The sequence below is a fragment of the Danio rerio genome, chromosome 6 (genome assembly GCF_052040795.2).
Source record: "Danio rerio strain M-AB ecotype USA chromosome 6, GRCz13ab, whole genome shotgun sequence".
NCBI classification, from domain to species: Eukaryota; Metazoa; Chordata; class Actinopteri; order Cypriniformes; family Danionidae; genus Danio; species Danio rerio.
In genome coordinates, this window is record NC_141026.1 from 36264140 (window position 1) to 36280427 (window position 16288).

The following is a 16288-nucleotide window of genomic DNA, read 5'->3' on the forward strand; positions in this document are numbered from 1 at the left end:
TTGGCAGAGCTCAGCTCCGCAGGTGCTGGTGATTAATCATTAGGAGAGTATATAACCAGTGCTCGTGGAGTAGGCCTCTAGACCATTGCCACTGAAGAGCCAAAGACTCAGCTGCTATGACAACAGAGATACACAAATCCCTTCCCATCTTCTAGCAACGTGGGTTACTTTTGTAACTGGGACGTTCCCCTTTAGTGGGAACTATAACAGTCTTGAATGGGAAGGACGCTGCAGAGGCCACCTGCTACCCAACGAGAGACTAGATGACAATATGAACATATGGACCAGCCCTATCCAGGGGGAGCACTACATATGATAAGCTGGTTAGAGGGAAGGGAAAACACGGCTCTGTCCGAGAAGGGGGAACACTCTGTGGCTGAATGTTGCGTATGGGATTGCCAAAGGGGATCACACATAGCTGGCACCAAACCCCAGTATTTGGGTAAACCAAGAAGACATACCAAACATTATATTGGGTCAGGCACCCAGGCAAATTGGGTGCTGGGGTCCTCGGAGGAACTCTCTAATGTTTGCCAGATGTTCATGGAGTTCTGTGTTAGGTAGCATGGCACAGCAAGCGTATTTGTCACCGGTTTCAGTTTCCTCCTGATTGTCTGGAGTTACCCAGAAATCAGAAAGAAATGAGCTCAACTTAAAGATTATAAAATCTTGCAAATGTTCTAGGTGTCACCCAGCCCGCAGCTCTACAAATATCTGTAAGATAGGCACCACATGCTAGCTCCCAAAAGAAGGCAAAACTTCATTAATTATGGCATCATTTATTCAATGGGCCAACCTCTGTTTTTATGCTGCGCTTCCCTTCTGCCGACAACGATAACAGATAAAGAGCTGCTCAGAATAATGTGAGAGTAGGCCCGCTCAAATTCCAGGCATGATTTTCTGACCGAAAATGTCTCCAGATCCTTAACCTTTTTGATCGATGCCAACGCAACCAGCAGATTTTTAAGGATACTGAGTTGAGTGACTCAAACGAATTTCTCTGCAGACCCGCTAGGACTGCAGAGAGATCCCAAGAATGCATGAGAGGGTGGCAGAATGAATTTAATTGCTTACGCCTCCAAGGAACTGGATAATTAAGTTTTGTTTCCCGAGCGTGCTGCCATCCATTGCGTCATTGTGAACAGAGATGGCTGCAATGTAGACCTTTAGTGAGTGTGCCCCATTCCTGAGAAAGGAGGTCCTTCGTAAGGAGTGTGAGTTCGGAAACCCAGGTCTGGTTGGGCCAGAGATATGCAACGGACAAGACCTGCTCCTCGTCCTCCCTGACTTTGCACAGAGCCTCTGCGAGTAGGTTCACTGGGAGAAACGTATATTTGCGTTTGCCCGGGGGCCATCTGTGGGCCAGTGTATGCGTGTCGAGGGGGGCCTCAATCAGGGAATAAAACAACTGCCAATGGGTGTTTTCAGGAGAAGCAGAAGGTTGACCTGGGCTTCCCCGAAGTGCTCCCATATCAGCTGGACTGCACCGTGATGGAGTCTTCATTCTTCTCCACTCTCCTTTAACCACATATGACTCCAGAGGAGAAGATGGCAAGTGAGCTGAGACATGAGGCAGGAGTGTATATCGCACATACAGTTAATTTATTTAACAACAAGGGACAGTGTACAATAATCAACATTCCTCAAGAATGTAAATGAACCCAAATTAGCCCAAAGATAAGTTTTCATTGGTGGACCTTTTGCCAAATGTTAAAGGCCAATCGGAAACTAAAAACAATACTCAAATGAACAACAGCAATAAAAAAACACCACCACAACAACAACATCAAAAGCCTAGTTTTCACAATGTTAATTATTATTTAGCCATTTCTTAAAATTATACTTAAATGACTTAAAAGATAAACATTCTCTAACAGACGGCCGTATCAAATTTCATTGATGTGATGCTTTAAAAGAAAAACAAGCCTGACCAAAATAAGTTTTTCTAAGTGGAATAATGCAATCAACTCTAGCTGCACTCCTAGTCTGTTTTAAATTTTAAAAAGTCAGATAGAGGGAGAGGAGCTAAAACACAACCATTTTTAAACGTAGAGATGTTGTAAGATTTAAAAACTTTGTGGAAAAATGTAAATTTTAATTATAACATTTAAAATTTCCATAACGTTTTTTAAAATCTATTTGAATCCTATCTTTAACACAACAGAATCTCGTGATTTATGGTGCCAAATGCTTTCTGAAAAGAAACCTACACCTACCACTCCACCTTTATCCAATATTTCCTTTACCTTTTCAATAAAATATCAAGTAGCAGTTTCTGTTGAATGATTTAATCTAAAACCATTTAAATGTTCAAACATTTGTATAACCAGCAGTTTTTCAAAAAACATTGATATCATAGGTAGAACACTAATAAGCCTATGAATGCAAGTTAAGCGGGGATTGCCTCCTTTGAATATAGTAGCAACCACCGCTGGCTTCCATGAGGTAGGGGATCTGTCTTGGCCTATTGAAATATTAACGATATGTGTTAAGGGATTATCAATTGAGAAACAAATTTGTTTCAATAAAAGTGTGTCTATACCATAAAAATCTGTAGTCTTTGAAGACTAAAGAGACATTATTACCTATTGACATCAACTTTACTGGATTTAATATCAAAGCTATTACACTAGCATTGTTTATCTGTAATAAGACTCTTAGCTGTAAACCTCTGAGCTATTTTATCCACTGACTGAATAATATATTGATTAAATAGCTGTGTCACAACTGCTGAGCAAAAGCTGAACAAAACCATAATAAGCCAGTTGTTGAGATAATTAAGTATGCGGATGCCCGTGAGCCAAAGAGGTGCTAGGGCACCCTCCACAAGCTTGGTGAAAACCAGTGGAGACAGGGAAAGGCGAAGGGGGAGGACCTTGTACTGCCATGCTTGACCTTTGAACACAAAACAGAGAAACGGTCGGTAGCGTGAATAAATGGAGACATGAAAGTACATGTCCTTCAGGTCTATAGCTACAAGCCAATCCCTTGGACAGATGCATTGGAATATGCATTTCTGCATAAGCATCTTGAACAGCATTTTGTGTAGATAGCGGTTGAAGAAACACATTTCTAGGATAGGTCTTAAACCACTGCTCTTTGGGCATGATGAAGTACGAGCTGTAAAATCCACCCTACATCTAGGTTGGACAGATCAGCTTGATTGCATTCTTCACCAGGAGGACAGGAATCTCCTCTCGCAAGACAGGGGCAGTCAAGGGGCTGATCTTTGTGAAATGCACGCTTGTGAACTTGGGAGGCCGTTTTGATGAATCACATAACTGAGTCTGATTGTAGCCACCACGACAGGCTGTGCAGCCTAACCAGGCGGGCAGAGCTTGTGCTAACGGCATCATCAGAGCATTCACTTATATGCCATCAGTGGGGCAGCTTGGGAGGAAAGAGTTCATCCTGGAAAGCAGAGCATCCCCGGGAAGAGCTGAAAATAAGAGTTTGTCATTTACCTTCCTCCATGGATCCCACGAAGAGGCTGGAGGATTGAGAGAAAGGAATCCTCTTGTACCTTTGGAACTTGTGGCGATATGCATTGGTGCTGTGAGCTGGAAGGTGGCACAGCCTCAAAGAGAGAAAACTGCTGTTTTTGGAAAGTTTGGTTAGCCAGTGAAGTGGGCTGCAGCGGTGGAACAGGTCTTAGTGTCACAGATGGCACCATCAGCAGTGGGGGATGTGGATGGGTGGTGGGGAGCAGTTTTCTGAGCCTGTCGATGGATGACCTCACCCATCACACGTAACTGCTCCTTCACTGCCGAGAACTCCTAGGTAAAGTCCTCAACGATGTTGCCGAATAGACCTGCCTGGGATATGGGCGTTTTAAGAAAGCAAGATTTGTTAACGTTGCGCATTTTAGCCAGGTTAAGCCAGAGGTGGTGTTCCTGTGGCCATGGTCCTCCCTAGGGTATGAGTGGCCAAGTTGGTGGTCATGAAAGCATAGTCGGTCACTGCGAAGCTCATGCATTAGGCCTGGAGAGAAACCACCCTTGTGTAGCTGAGCCAGCTTCTGCGCCTAGGATAGTGTGGCCAATATGTCTGATTCCAGGTCCGAGACCTCACTCACAACCCCCAGAGGCGGGAGCGTGTCCAGACTGTCATCAGAACATGTCTGCCCACAACTTTATGCAGCAATGGACATCTGGTTCTCTGTGTCATCAAGTGAGAGTGCGGCCTTCCCGCGGGATGCACCACCACACGAACTTGAAGCTTGGACTGAGTGCACTGTGTAGGAGTAAGAGGACTGCAGGCCCGAAGGCGACAAATGAGTCTCCACTGTGACCCTCAGACCTGCCTGAGTGCTAACCCACTTGCGAGGAGCAGCAGGAGTGACGCACCCCAATACTAGAGTGCACCGCAACCTCAGTTGTTTAATAGTTATGGCTTTGCACTGACTCAACATGTTAGACGACAGACTTGTGATGCAATACTTATGCTTGTTATTTGGGAAAAGGAAACCACAGCACCCAGAAACGTATGTTCAGATTAAAATCTTTAAAAAGACGTGTTGCTCAACCCTGTTGCTCTCTTAGGGGAATCTGTTCTTTTATTTGAAACTGCCCTTTTAGCCACAAGTGAAACTCACAGGGAAAGGGAAGTAAACCCAGTACAGCCGCCGCTGTATACAACTTCACCTGCACTGAATGGAATGCTGCTTTTTTTTCTGGAAGACAGCTTAGCAGAAGGTTCTCTTCTGTCTCACATGAGGCTCTGAAGTAAAAAGTCTAACAGCTTGCTCCGCATGCGCTGGTTATATACTCTACTAATGATTAATCACCAGCACCTGCGGAGCTGAGCTCTAACAACTCATAGGCATTCATTTGCCCGTTATTTTACTCTTCAGAGTGATTGGTCATCTAACAAACTTACAAAGTGTCAGTAGACACATATCATAGTTCCCATTGAAGGGGAACAGCTTGCTCATTGCTGAAGCTCAGTAAGCATGTAGCGCTCTGTTAGTGCTGTCTTTAGCCCCTTTCACACAGTGATACCGGTAAATATCCGGAAAATTTCCGGAACGACTTTACCGGTATATTCAAAAAAGCGCTGTTCACACAGGCGAGGACGTTACGGAAATTTTCCGGAAAAGAGCATTCACACATCCATTCCAAAATACCGGTAAATTCTGACATCATTCACCACAAATGAGCTTTAAACGGCTGCGCTTGTATTTGTAAACATTTGACTAAATTACAAACTCTGTGGATGATCAATATTGTGAACAACTTTCGCAGGATCACTTTCGCATGTCGAGATGTTCATAATATGTGCGTGTGCAGGCGCTCACAGGCTGTTTCACAGGCACACGCAAAGCTTGAAGGTAAACAAACAACGGCTTATCATAAGCATCTCATCGATGATTATTTACACAATTGGCATTAAGAAGAACATATAAACGTGACCTGACTATCTTCTAGCAGCTAAATGTGTCTGGAAAAATATTCAAAGGCTTTTATTCTCACAAACCGCGCGGACGTAAATGCGTCTGACTGTTGTGATTGGCTTAAGCAGACGTTTCACGTCAGCACGTTCTAGACGTGCACGCGCTTATTACGGCAATCTTCCATCTGCATTCACACAGCGCAGCATTTCGGCAAATTGCCGGTAATGTTACAACTTCTCTTTCCGGACAATAGCCAGAACTAATTTACCGGTATTTTCAAAAAGGACCTGTTCACACATACAACCTTTCCGGAAAATTGCCGTGCCCCAGTAAAAATGGCCAGTGCCCGAGTAAATGCATTTAGTTACAGTTAACTTTATATGTAAGCGTATTAATTAGAGTGATAATCCTAGGATAAAGACAATATTCTCTATGTACAACAGAATCAACGCTTGCAAAAGCAATGTAGTTTAATCGAAAACAAACTGACACATATGCACAGAAAACCATTCCCGCATGCTTCACACGTTGCTCCTGGTTTCAGTGTGAATCCGGGTTGTTTAACACGCATGCTGAAAAAAATGTGGCGCTCATACATTGTGAAACCGGCGTAACAGCCTTCAATTCAGAGGTGCAGTAAGTTTTGGAAATCTGCAAGACTAATGTTTAAGTAATGTGACCATCATATTTTTACTAAACATGGCATGTACATAGATTTTCTTGTATGAAGCACAAAGGAAAGATGATGAATCAGGGAGGTTAGACTTAACCTTAATTCTTGGCCTTCACGCCCCATTCACACAGGGCTTCAGCATCAACGCTTGACTGAAGGCATGTCTGAAGTTGGGGCTGAAACGATCGTCATAGAAGCATCAGCCAATGAAATTCAGTCAGCAATAGGCCACTGTCTAGCTGGTGTATTTGCATACAGCAATCTGATTGGCTGACGCTTCCGTCGGCGCTTGAAAAGTTGAGCTAGTCCGAACTTCTGCAGTGAATATGCCTCTGAAGCGGTGCTGACGGATCCACAATGCATTTCAGCAACGCCTGACGTCACCCATTCAAAGTGAATGGGAAGCGTTGACGCTGACGCCCCGTGTGAATGGGGCGTCAGAGTCAGGTCTCAGACAAATATTATTCTATACTTTTTTGTGTTTTCTAGAATTAAGATATGAAATTAAATTCATGCAAAAGATTTCTTAGAAGATCTTGTATAACTCCTGTTGTCTTCACACTATATTGATTTCTGTTATTTATTAAGAATAATAATTGTATAATAATAATAATATTTAATAATAATACTTTTATTTATTTCTAATATTATAATTTTAACTTATTAGAATAAAATTCTAATTAGAGTGTGCGGTTGAGTGGGGCCCGTGCCCCAGTAGAGCTTTATGTCTAGCAACACCCCTGTGGCGGTTCATTATGCTGTAGCAAATCCTGATGAATAAAGGTACTAAGCCGAAGGAAAATTAATGAATATCTGAGGTGAAACAGCATGAAAAGAAAGACATCAGTCTGTAAATCCATTACTCAACCACAACAAATTTTAAGTGTATTAAACCAACCACAACCCATATTATTTGTATATAATCATATCTTATATTTTATTTAACATGATACATACATATAGAAAACATTCAACATTTGCAAATTTTTTTTTGCGAATTCCCTAATAACGGTTGGGTTTAGGGGCGGTTTTAAGGACCACGGCTCCTTTAAAACATTAGACATTTTTGTGTGACTGAACTCAAACAAATTAGCCACTACACTGACAAAACATAAATTTGAAACTGTAGTTGAATTTCCTAGAGTGTCACAGCTCTGCACAGTTTAGCTCCAACCATCTCCAACTCGCACCTGCTTAGTAGTCTCTAGTATTCTTGAGCACTTGATTAATTGGATACGCTGTGTTTGATTAGGGTTGGAGCAAACTGCAGAGCTGCGGCCCTCCAGGAATTGAGTTTGAGACCTATGCATTAGAGTATGAGTTAATTGTAAGGACATTTTATACTTGGGTGAACTATCCCTTTAAAATCAGCTAATACTTTATTTTGATTGTCTACGAACCAACATTGAGTATATGTCAACATAATATACTTAACATAACCTCACTCAAGTCTTAACCTTACTGTGTAATAATGCTTACTAAAGAGAGTAACTTGACAGTCTGTGAGACCATCAAAATTAAATGTAAGAAACCATATCTAACATGACCTTCTGCAATTCTTTCTTCACACTTACCTTTACTGTTCATATAGAAAGTCTCTGCATAAAATGTTCGGCTGAATGGTTGCAACCCTGTATTGAGGTAAAACTTAAAGACATTGGACTTCTGGCCATACAGGACACACTGATGGATGGAGTTATTGCAATTGGGACACAACTTCCAACTGCTCCATGAACTTCTGAAACACCAGACAAGAAGGATCAAAGTTAGTAAGCTACCTTTTCAGTGTTTTTATTAAATGTTTCAGACAGAAGATATATAAAAAAATGACACCTGTTTAATTGTTTATAGTAGAAGCTGTATGTATTGTCCTTATATAAGTCTCCCCTCCATTTGCAAATGATTTGAATCAGATCAGAAGTGTGGCACCTGAACTCTATGTCACCTGAAAATTCAAAAGATACTGAATTGTGAATGGGCATTTAACTGATATTTTCACCAATGTAGATTTTTTAGTTTTCTCAGAAAATGAACGTTTAGTCATTATTTACTATTGTAAAACTAATTGGTATTATGAATAATTGGTATTATAAATAATGTAACTAATTATAAATGATAAAAGATTTTGTATTCTTTAAAAGTATGCAGTAGTCTCTCTAAAAGTGTACAGTAGACATGTAACCTAAAGAAAACCTAAAGAGAGTGTGACATTAGTAAGTTAATAAACAATCATGACAATGTATGTAAACCCATATAACCATACTAAAAGAATTTAGCAAAGGAAACGCTGGATTGTTGACCTGAGCTAGTAGGGCTGAGAGCCAAGAATATAACAGTAATGTCACAGTACCCAAAATACCATATATGTGTAAAAAGCAGAACCATTTGACACAGAATTGTCCATGAGAGACTTCAGATTGCTCTGGGGTTTGCTCTTGACTTTCTCAGCTTTATTATGTTCGATGAAGTCTATCTTTTGGTATTGAAAACCTCCAGTATGATCTTGGTTATTTAATGGAGAGGCTGGGAACTACGACAAACAGTGTCAGTAAAGCTATCTTTGTGAAATTTGATTTGAGGAATGTTTTACAAGCAGACTAAAAAGAATCTTTATCATAGAGATTTCCAAATAGCTTTCTAAAACAATTAAATGTTTTTAAAAAAATAAACGTCACTGCTTTTTAAAATAATATAATCCAAAATAGTATCATTTTCTACTTAATTAAGCCCTCTTTTAACCGTGATTTTATAGACTGTAGTTTAGTGCATTAATTTGCAACATAACTGTGAATAACACAAGATAGCATTCTTAGTGGAAAAAAAACAACGAAGGTTCTTAAAGATTACCCCAAAATTAGATATGATTTCTCATTATTTACTCTGATTGAGTTTCTTTTTTTTCCCTTTTGAACACAAAACATATATTTTGAAGATTTAAAGAGTAGAAACTGGTGAACATTCAAATATCCAGCCTGATCTCATGAGGAAACTTATTTAAATTATTTTACATTTTGTCAGTTTAGTGGCTAATTTTTAGAATTTGTATGATGTCAGTTGTACGAAAATGTATGATTTTAAAAAGGAGGCATGGCACCCAACCCGCCCCCCCCATTGAACTCATATGAATTAGCCACTAAATCAGAAAGTTAAATTGCAGTGAGATAGTGTTGGAGCACTGGATGCCAGTTTCCAACATTCTTCAAAATGTCTTCTTTTGTGTTAAAGTGAGAGTAAATGAAGACTTTTTAATAGAGATGTTTTAAAATAAACGACTGACATGTGGAAATGTAATATTTTCTCATAACTCAGCATAATGCTCTAAATCTATAGGTTCTTATTTTAATTAAATAATTACTTCACAACCACTTGAGTAATAGATTATAGCATACAAACACCTTTAAATACTTTTTACTGTAAAGATGTTTCCTCAAAATTAAATATTTATGTGCTGCATTGGTGGTTGCTATGCCCACTGAGAATAAAAGCAGAAGTGATGATGGACTTCATTATAGTCTGTGTGAACGTGAAGTTGCTGCAGACTTCTATTTCAGTATGATGACATATTTTGCAGGGGTGGGTTTTTGTTATTGTGCACCTAGTTTCATCATCTATTTGCAGCAAAGTAATGGTCGAAGGGGTGTGGCTACAGCCGGCAGCTTTCTGCAGCTCTCACATGGTTGATCACTGAAGCTAAGCAGGGCTGTGCCCGCTCAGTACCTGAGAGGGAGTCCACATGGGAAAGCTAGGTTGCTTATGGAAGTGGTGTTAGTGAGGCTAGCAGGCCTGTGGTCTGTGTGGGTCCTGATGCCCCAGTATATTTATGGGGACTCTATACTGCTCAGCGAGTGCCATCTTTTAGATGAGATGTAAACCGAGGTCCTGACTCTCTGTGGTCATTCAAAATCCCAGGATGTCCTTCAAAAAAAAAAGAGTAGGAATTTAACCCCGGCTTCCTGACCAAGTATACCCACTGGCCTTTGTCCATCATGGCCTCCTAACCATCCCCATATCATAATTGGTTTCATCACTCTGTCTCCTCTCCACCAATCAGCAATATGGCTGCCATTGTGTCATCCAGGTGGATGCTGCACACTGGTGCTGGATAAAGAGATTTCCCAAAAAAAATTGCAAAAGTGCTTCGAGTGTCTAGAAAAGCGGTATATAAATGTAAGGAATTCTTATTGTAGCATAATTCGCCCAAGGCATCTAAGTGATGTTTTCAGAGAATGATTGACCTCCCAGAGCAGGACAAATGGTTAGTTTTTTTCAGTGGATTAATTTGCACTGATTTATTGTTCACCTTAGTACTAACAACATTTAACATTTCAAGAGTTCACACTTAGCTGATGATTTATAATAAGCTTACTTGGCATGCTGTGCCAGGAGTTTGCTGGGCAAGAGGGGAGATTAAGCTCAAGTAGATCTAAAAAAAATAAAAACCCAGCTGATGTGGCTAAGGTAAACTCATCTGAGTAGGAAAAATACTGATGCTGGGAGCTAGACAGTAGTGGCCATTCGGCTTAGTCTGTTTAGATATGACACATATTTTTGGATGGTGGGAGGAACCTGGGGGAGAACATGCAAACTCCGTGCAGAAACATCAACCAGCCCTGCAAAGACCAGTGTCCGTGGGGTTGTTGGTGAGCGGAAACCACTTGGGTTGCCGTGCTGCGCAATCTAGGTGAAAAGGGAGTGGAGATGGGGAGTAAGGGAGGTTTTATCTAGAAGAAGATAGCTGTGCAATGAAGACTGGTTATTTATAATGTCTTAGGGATCATGATTGGAGGATCATAATTAGCTAATGCGAGAATGGCTGTGACAGATCATAAGCACGTGATCCTCTTGAAATTAGTTTATAAATAAACATCACTTTGATTTCATGTGGATTGTTTAGTCAAGGAATTTCCCTCTTGTTAGTAAAGCTATATTCCAGAAAGTTTGTAAAGTGGATGTTGATCTTCAAGCTGTGTCGTTTGAGCACTGTACTGTTAAAATTAAAGTTAAAATTAGGGTATAAAATATAACAGCAAGAGTGCAAAGAGCGGAGCAGTAGGCAAAGAGGTCTGAACAATAGCAAAGCAGGAAGTGTTGAAGTGTAAAAGGCATTTTGGGGTTTTGGAAATCACACTTTGAGTTGTATTTTCAGTTTTATTTTAGTTCTAACCTGCTGTTTGTGGCACCATAGCTGTTACAGGGTTCGACCAATCACTCCAAAATCTTTTGAAGTCACCACTAGGTTTGACTCTCATTTGCACAGTGCAGTTCTCTCCTGGGACCAGTGAGACAAGCTTATAGTCATTTTCTGACACCTATGAGGACAGAGTGGAGATTCCATTGTGTAAATGTGCAGTTACTATATGTAATGTTGAAACAGTAAGCATCTGTGTCAAACTCACAGATTTAACTGTGCTTGTGTTTTTGAAGCTGTAACGAATTTCATGCTCATTGCTTGTTCTTTTCCATTTCACTAACATTTGGCCCACCTCTTCAGTTGGATGAAGGGATATGTTTGACGGTGGATATAGCAGAACTTGGTGGAGGAAACAAGCAGAAATATCTGAATTTACATAATGCAAAGTATGAAAAGTAAATGCTTCATGTGAGATTTACTCACGCTGGTCTTCCACACTGACAGCTCGACTGTAGATGGTGGTGTTGGTGTCTTTGTCTATCACTCTGATGTGTGTCTCCACATATAGGTAGACGTCACTTGGTGGGAATGTACAAATGTTGAGGATCTTCTCTTCAAAAGTTTGTTGTTTCACATCACATCTTTTCTCTTCCATTAATCTGGTGATACAAACATGGTTGCTTCAACGTATCCTAAAACTGATGACAGTTGTGATTGATGCAAAAGTGATAAGACTTCATATGTTTTTGTGCTGTCAAAACTGAGCATTCATGTTTAAAATCCAGATGTAGAACCTAACAAATATTAATCAAACAACCAGTCAGTCAGTCAGTCAACCAACCGATTCATCAATTAATTAACAAATCTATCAACCAGTCAGTCAGTCAGTCAGTCAGTCAACAAACCAATTAATTACCAGCCAATCAACCATTCATTTATTCAATAAACCAATCAATCAATTATTCAATCAACTAATCAATCAACCAACCAATCGAGCAATCAATCAGCCATACACCCAATCATCAACCATTTGCTTGTTTTTGTTTAATATGAATACTTTGTATTATTAATAGCAAAATTTTATGAAATATTGTATTAATGTTATTATTTTATTAACATTTTATTAAATATTATTATAAATTGTTTGTTTTATATTAAAAAAAAATCTGTTTTGGAGGTTACATATGAGAGGAAAATTGTAAGATTGTTGGTATCATATCTTAAAATATTATAAACAGGCAGCAAGCTGCTTGTAAAAAATCAATGAAGTTCAACAGAATAGCCCAATATTTCTTACTGTTAACTTAAAGTTGAATTCACAAAATGTTGTATGTGAAAAATATTGAATAGATATCAAATATATTTTAACTCGTTTTAAATAAGAAGTATGAACAACCAGCAAAACTCATGTTTTAGTGTACTCTTAATAATTTGAATATGATATATAGTATAATTTATCACCTTTAATTTAATTATTATTGTATCGTCATTTGAAATATTAGATTTGCACTTCACATAAATGTTAGGTGGTACTGTTATTTAAGTAATTATAAAGATGCCTGCCTTGTTAATTCTGTCATAGAAATAGCAGCTGTTGGAGATTTTCATATCTTGAAAATCTTTTTTTAAATGTATATGTATACAGCTTCCAGCACTCTAAAAATCCTCAGTTTTTTTTCCCGTTATCATCCTCAGTTATCATTATGAGTAAAATAAGGGCATTTTATAAACCAACCCATCAGTATTTTAAAACTTTAATCCAACTGTTGGGTTTGTCCACATTTTGCACAATTTCTAAATTAATTTAAGAATTGCAGGAATCTCTGTATGCTAGATTATTTTAATTGATTGATTGATCAGTTATTAACTTTATTTATTAGCTAACTGGAAGTAAACTGTCTAACTAGCTTTTTCTTTATAGTAAATGAGCCAATCATTTAAATGAAATCTACAAGATGAAATGTTCAGAACTCTCACCCTTCAATTATATAAAGAAAATCATAGGACTTTTCAACAGGTGCATCCCAAAAGCAAGTGAAGTCTTCTAGATTCCTGGTGAAACATTTTGGGTCCTCATCCATAGCCAATAACTCTGAAAAGAACAAAACGCATAGTTTTGATGCATGTATCCTTTTACACTTTTCTCTACTAAACGCTCGCTCAACATAATGTGTTGTATTTAACACTTTCCTCTTCAAAAACAGATCAGCTTCTTTGCAGAATGAACATAAAATACAATCATCTAAAATAAAGTAACCTGACTGGTGCGTCTTACCTGGCTTTGGTTGGCGAGGTACTGAATTCACCTGTTTGTAAAGACAAAAATGTAAAATCCACCAGATGAAAACTGGATCCATGTTGATGGGGGTCCATACACAACACTTTAAATTAACGTCTAGATAAGATAGATTTGTGTCAAGTGCTTAATGTTTTTAGGAGAGGGCGGGGAGGTTGGTAACTGGTCATCTGAAGGGGCCCAATGAAATAGGAAGTGGTTGCACTGAGGAATGAAGCAGGCACTGACTGACAAACAGCCTTCTTCACACGCACATAAATATATACTCAAGAGCTGACACAAGAATAAAAAACTTTCAGATGTTATTTCACACTGTAAAAATGCTGGGTTACACACAATTCCTTCATATTGTCCCTACACAAATTAAGTTAACGTAGGCTAATTTAAGTAGATTGAACAAATTAAGCAATTAAGTTTGCTTAATTTTTCCCCCAACCCTCCACCCAAAAAATAATAATTAAGAATTGAGTTGATTCAGGTCATTTTTGTTTAGTTTAGTTTAGTAGTTTGAACAACCAGCAAACCATTTTTTGAGTGTATTTCTTAGCATTGATATTCATTTATATTATCATTTTTCACCTTTAATTATCATTTTATTAATCAGTGTTACTTTAGAATGTAATGCATTACAATATGGAGTTACTCCCCCAAAAAGTAAGTAGTTGTGTTACTTGGTTACTTTGTATTGTAAGTAATGCGTTACGTTACTTTTGAGTTGCTTTTGCATTACTTTTTCTGACCTGGCTGAGGCTTGCTCTCTTTCAGAACTTGCAGGTTTTTCTTTTTCTTCTACTTCTTCTTCTTTTAAATAGAGAAGCTCTGCAATAAACAACACACTGTACATTCTTCATTTACCTTAAAAAAACAAACAAACAACAAACAACAAACAAATAAAAACATATATATTGTAGTTAGTTTAATGTTATCTTCAGAGAACTTCATGATCCCAGAGCTTTACATACAGATTAATGAATGTTTAAAGCAATGCGTTTGCTACTTTTGTACTTTTTGTCTAAATAGAAAGTAAAATCACTGCCCATTCACATAATCCTATATTCCTTTTCTTTATTCAAGCACTCAAAACAATGAGAATATTTTTATCACAGAAATGTAAAGCTCTGCTATTTTTCTGTCTGTTGCTGCATTCTCTCTTTGTGTGCAGTATTCAATGTGACTACGTTCATTTTAATTCAGCAATTAGTTTTTTAAAAGAGAATTAACTAAACTAAGAAGTAACTTGCATTACATTTTAAAATAAGTAATTTTTTTTTATCTTTTGTAAGCTGTTGGGACAGAACTGTGTTATAGTTTGTCCACAGTCATATTGAGGTGAAGTAAAGACAATAAGTCTTTTTGAAATAGGATCCAAATCCCTCTCATTTTGAGGCCCACTGCAATGAGACGTAGAAGTGCGGTTTCACCGCCCACTGAATTGATTGACAGCTGCGCATGTCTCTGTAGGATTTTGTAGGAAAAGACACGACATGTGCAAAGCCATTGGGATTAGAAAATCTGTTCAGCTTTCTGGGATGATCAATCATAATCAAATGTGATCAAGAATGAGTTTTACAAGTTTATGAAACTAGCTTGGGTCAGACCCACCCTCGTGCAGCTCAGCCAGCGCTTGCGCTTGGTAATGCTGGTAGGTGGCCATAGCGTGCAAGGCGGAAGCAGCCCGGCCCGCAGCCTTGTAGGCTCTGGCTCTGAGGGAGACAGATAACCTACAGGCTTTGGACGGAAGACGAGGCGGACCCTGCCAAGATGAGGCACCACGCGGACAAAGATTGACCGTAATGGCGCGCTCAACCTGAGAGATCACCTCACAAAAATCCCCATAAGTGGATTAAATCCACTATAGCATTAAAGTTCCCCATCCGAAGGGGAACAGTGATTTTACCGTCTTTATCACCACAGCCGCATGTACAATTATAAAAATGCTTCATTAACATAACAGATATCCATACAGAAGTATGTATTAAAGTGTATCCTGTCACATTAGCTCAGCAAAATCAGTACAAAGTTAAACGTGTATGCGTGAACTTATGACATTGCATAACGGCATTGTGTGTGACTCATCGTTCTCATCAACTCATTAACTCCACAACAAATAGATCAAATAATCAATGGGAAAGTTCTTACTGTAGTATTTTTCACAAAAGTTTCATGAGATCTGCGTCCTTCATGTCTGTCACTGTGCTGTTTATCTGACACAGCCAAGGTGAAGACTGAGGCACACTCTGACAGGCATGTGGGAACGGTGGGCGGGGACATCTAAAGACACCGGCAACAAAAACAGCTACAAATTGTTCAAAGCAGAAAATTCCAATATTCTGAAAGATAAATTAACTCATCTGATGGGTGTTTTGAGCTGAAACTTTACAGACACTTTCTGGAGTCACAAAAGACTTATTATAAATCTAAAAAATAGGTTAAAATCGGTGCCTTTTATTTTTGAAAATTAATGCTTTATTTACTCTTTACTTAGAAAAGTAATATTATTACATAATATGTTATATTATTACATTACCCCATCATTGATCATTAATTGAAATATAAGATTTGCACTTTTGTATATATAAATAAGGCATCTGACAAAATATAATTTTGAGTTTTCTTTTTTTTCTGCTGTCAAAGATACATCATGAAATGGGGTTTATTTTAAAAGGTTACCAACATGAAAACCCACACTATTAAACATCCTTGTATCGATGGAAAAATAAGAAGAGATGAAAAGATGAAATACCTTATCTTGTTTTAAATGACATTTATCAAAATATTGAATTTGTGTCAAATAAT

General features: G+C 38.5%; 1 protein-coding gene across 4 annotated transcripts in view; it reads right to left on the bottom strand.

Moving 5' to 3' along the window:
• The window catches only part of mpl (MPL proto-oncogene, thrombopoietin receptor), a 40022-nt gene extending 24176 nt beyond the window's left edge, over nt 1-15846 (bottom strand). The window contains exons 1-8 of one of the 4 annotated variants that reach the window (XM_087255424.1): nt 15632-15846; nt 13472-13502; nt 13174-13288; nt 11680-11855; nt 11462-11595; nt 11230-11374; nt 7899-8010; nt 7640-7803 (exon numbers count right to left, since the gene is read on the bottom strand). In XM_087255424.1, coding sequence (XP_087111550.1) covers nt 7640-7803; nt 7899-8010; nt 11230-11374; nt 11462-11595; nt 11680-11855; nt 13174-13288; nt 13472-13502; nt 15632-15763 — 1009 coding nt within the window. In that variant the 5' untranslated portion in view covers nt 15764-15846. Of the gene's footprint in view, nt 1-7639; nt 7804-7898; nt 8011-11229; nt 11375-11461; nt 11596-11679; nt 11856-13173; nt 13289-13471; nt 13640-15631 lie in introns of those variants that run through there. The other 3 variants (XR_015492709.1, XM_087255423.1, NM_001003858.1) reach the window with 3 other exon arrangements.
• Between the last annotated feature and the right edge of the window lie 442 nt (nt 15847-16288).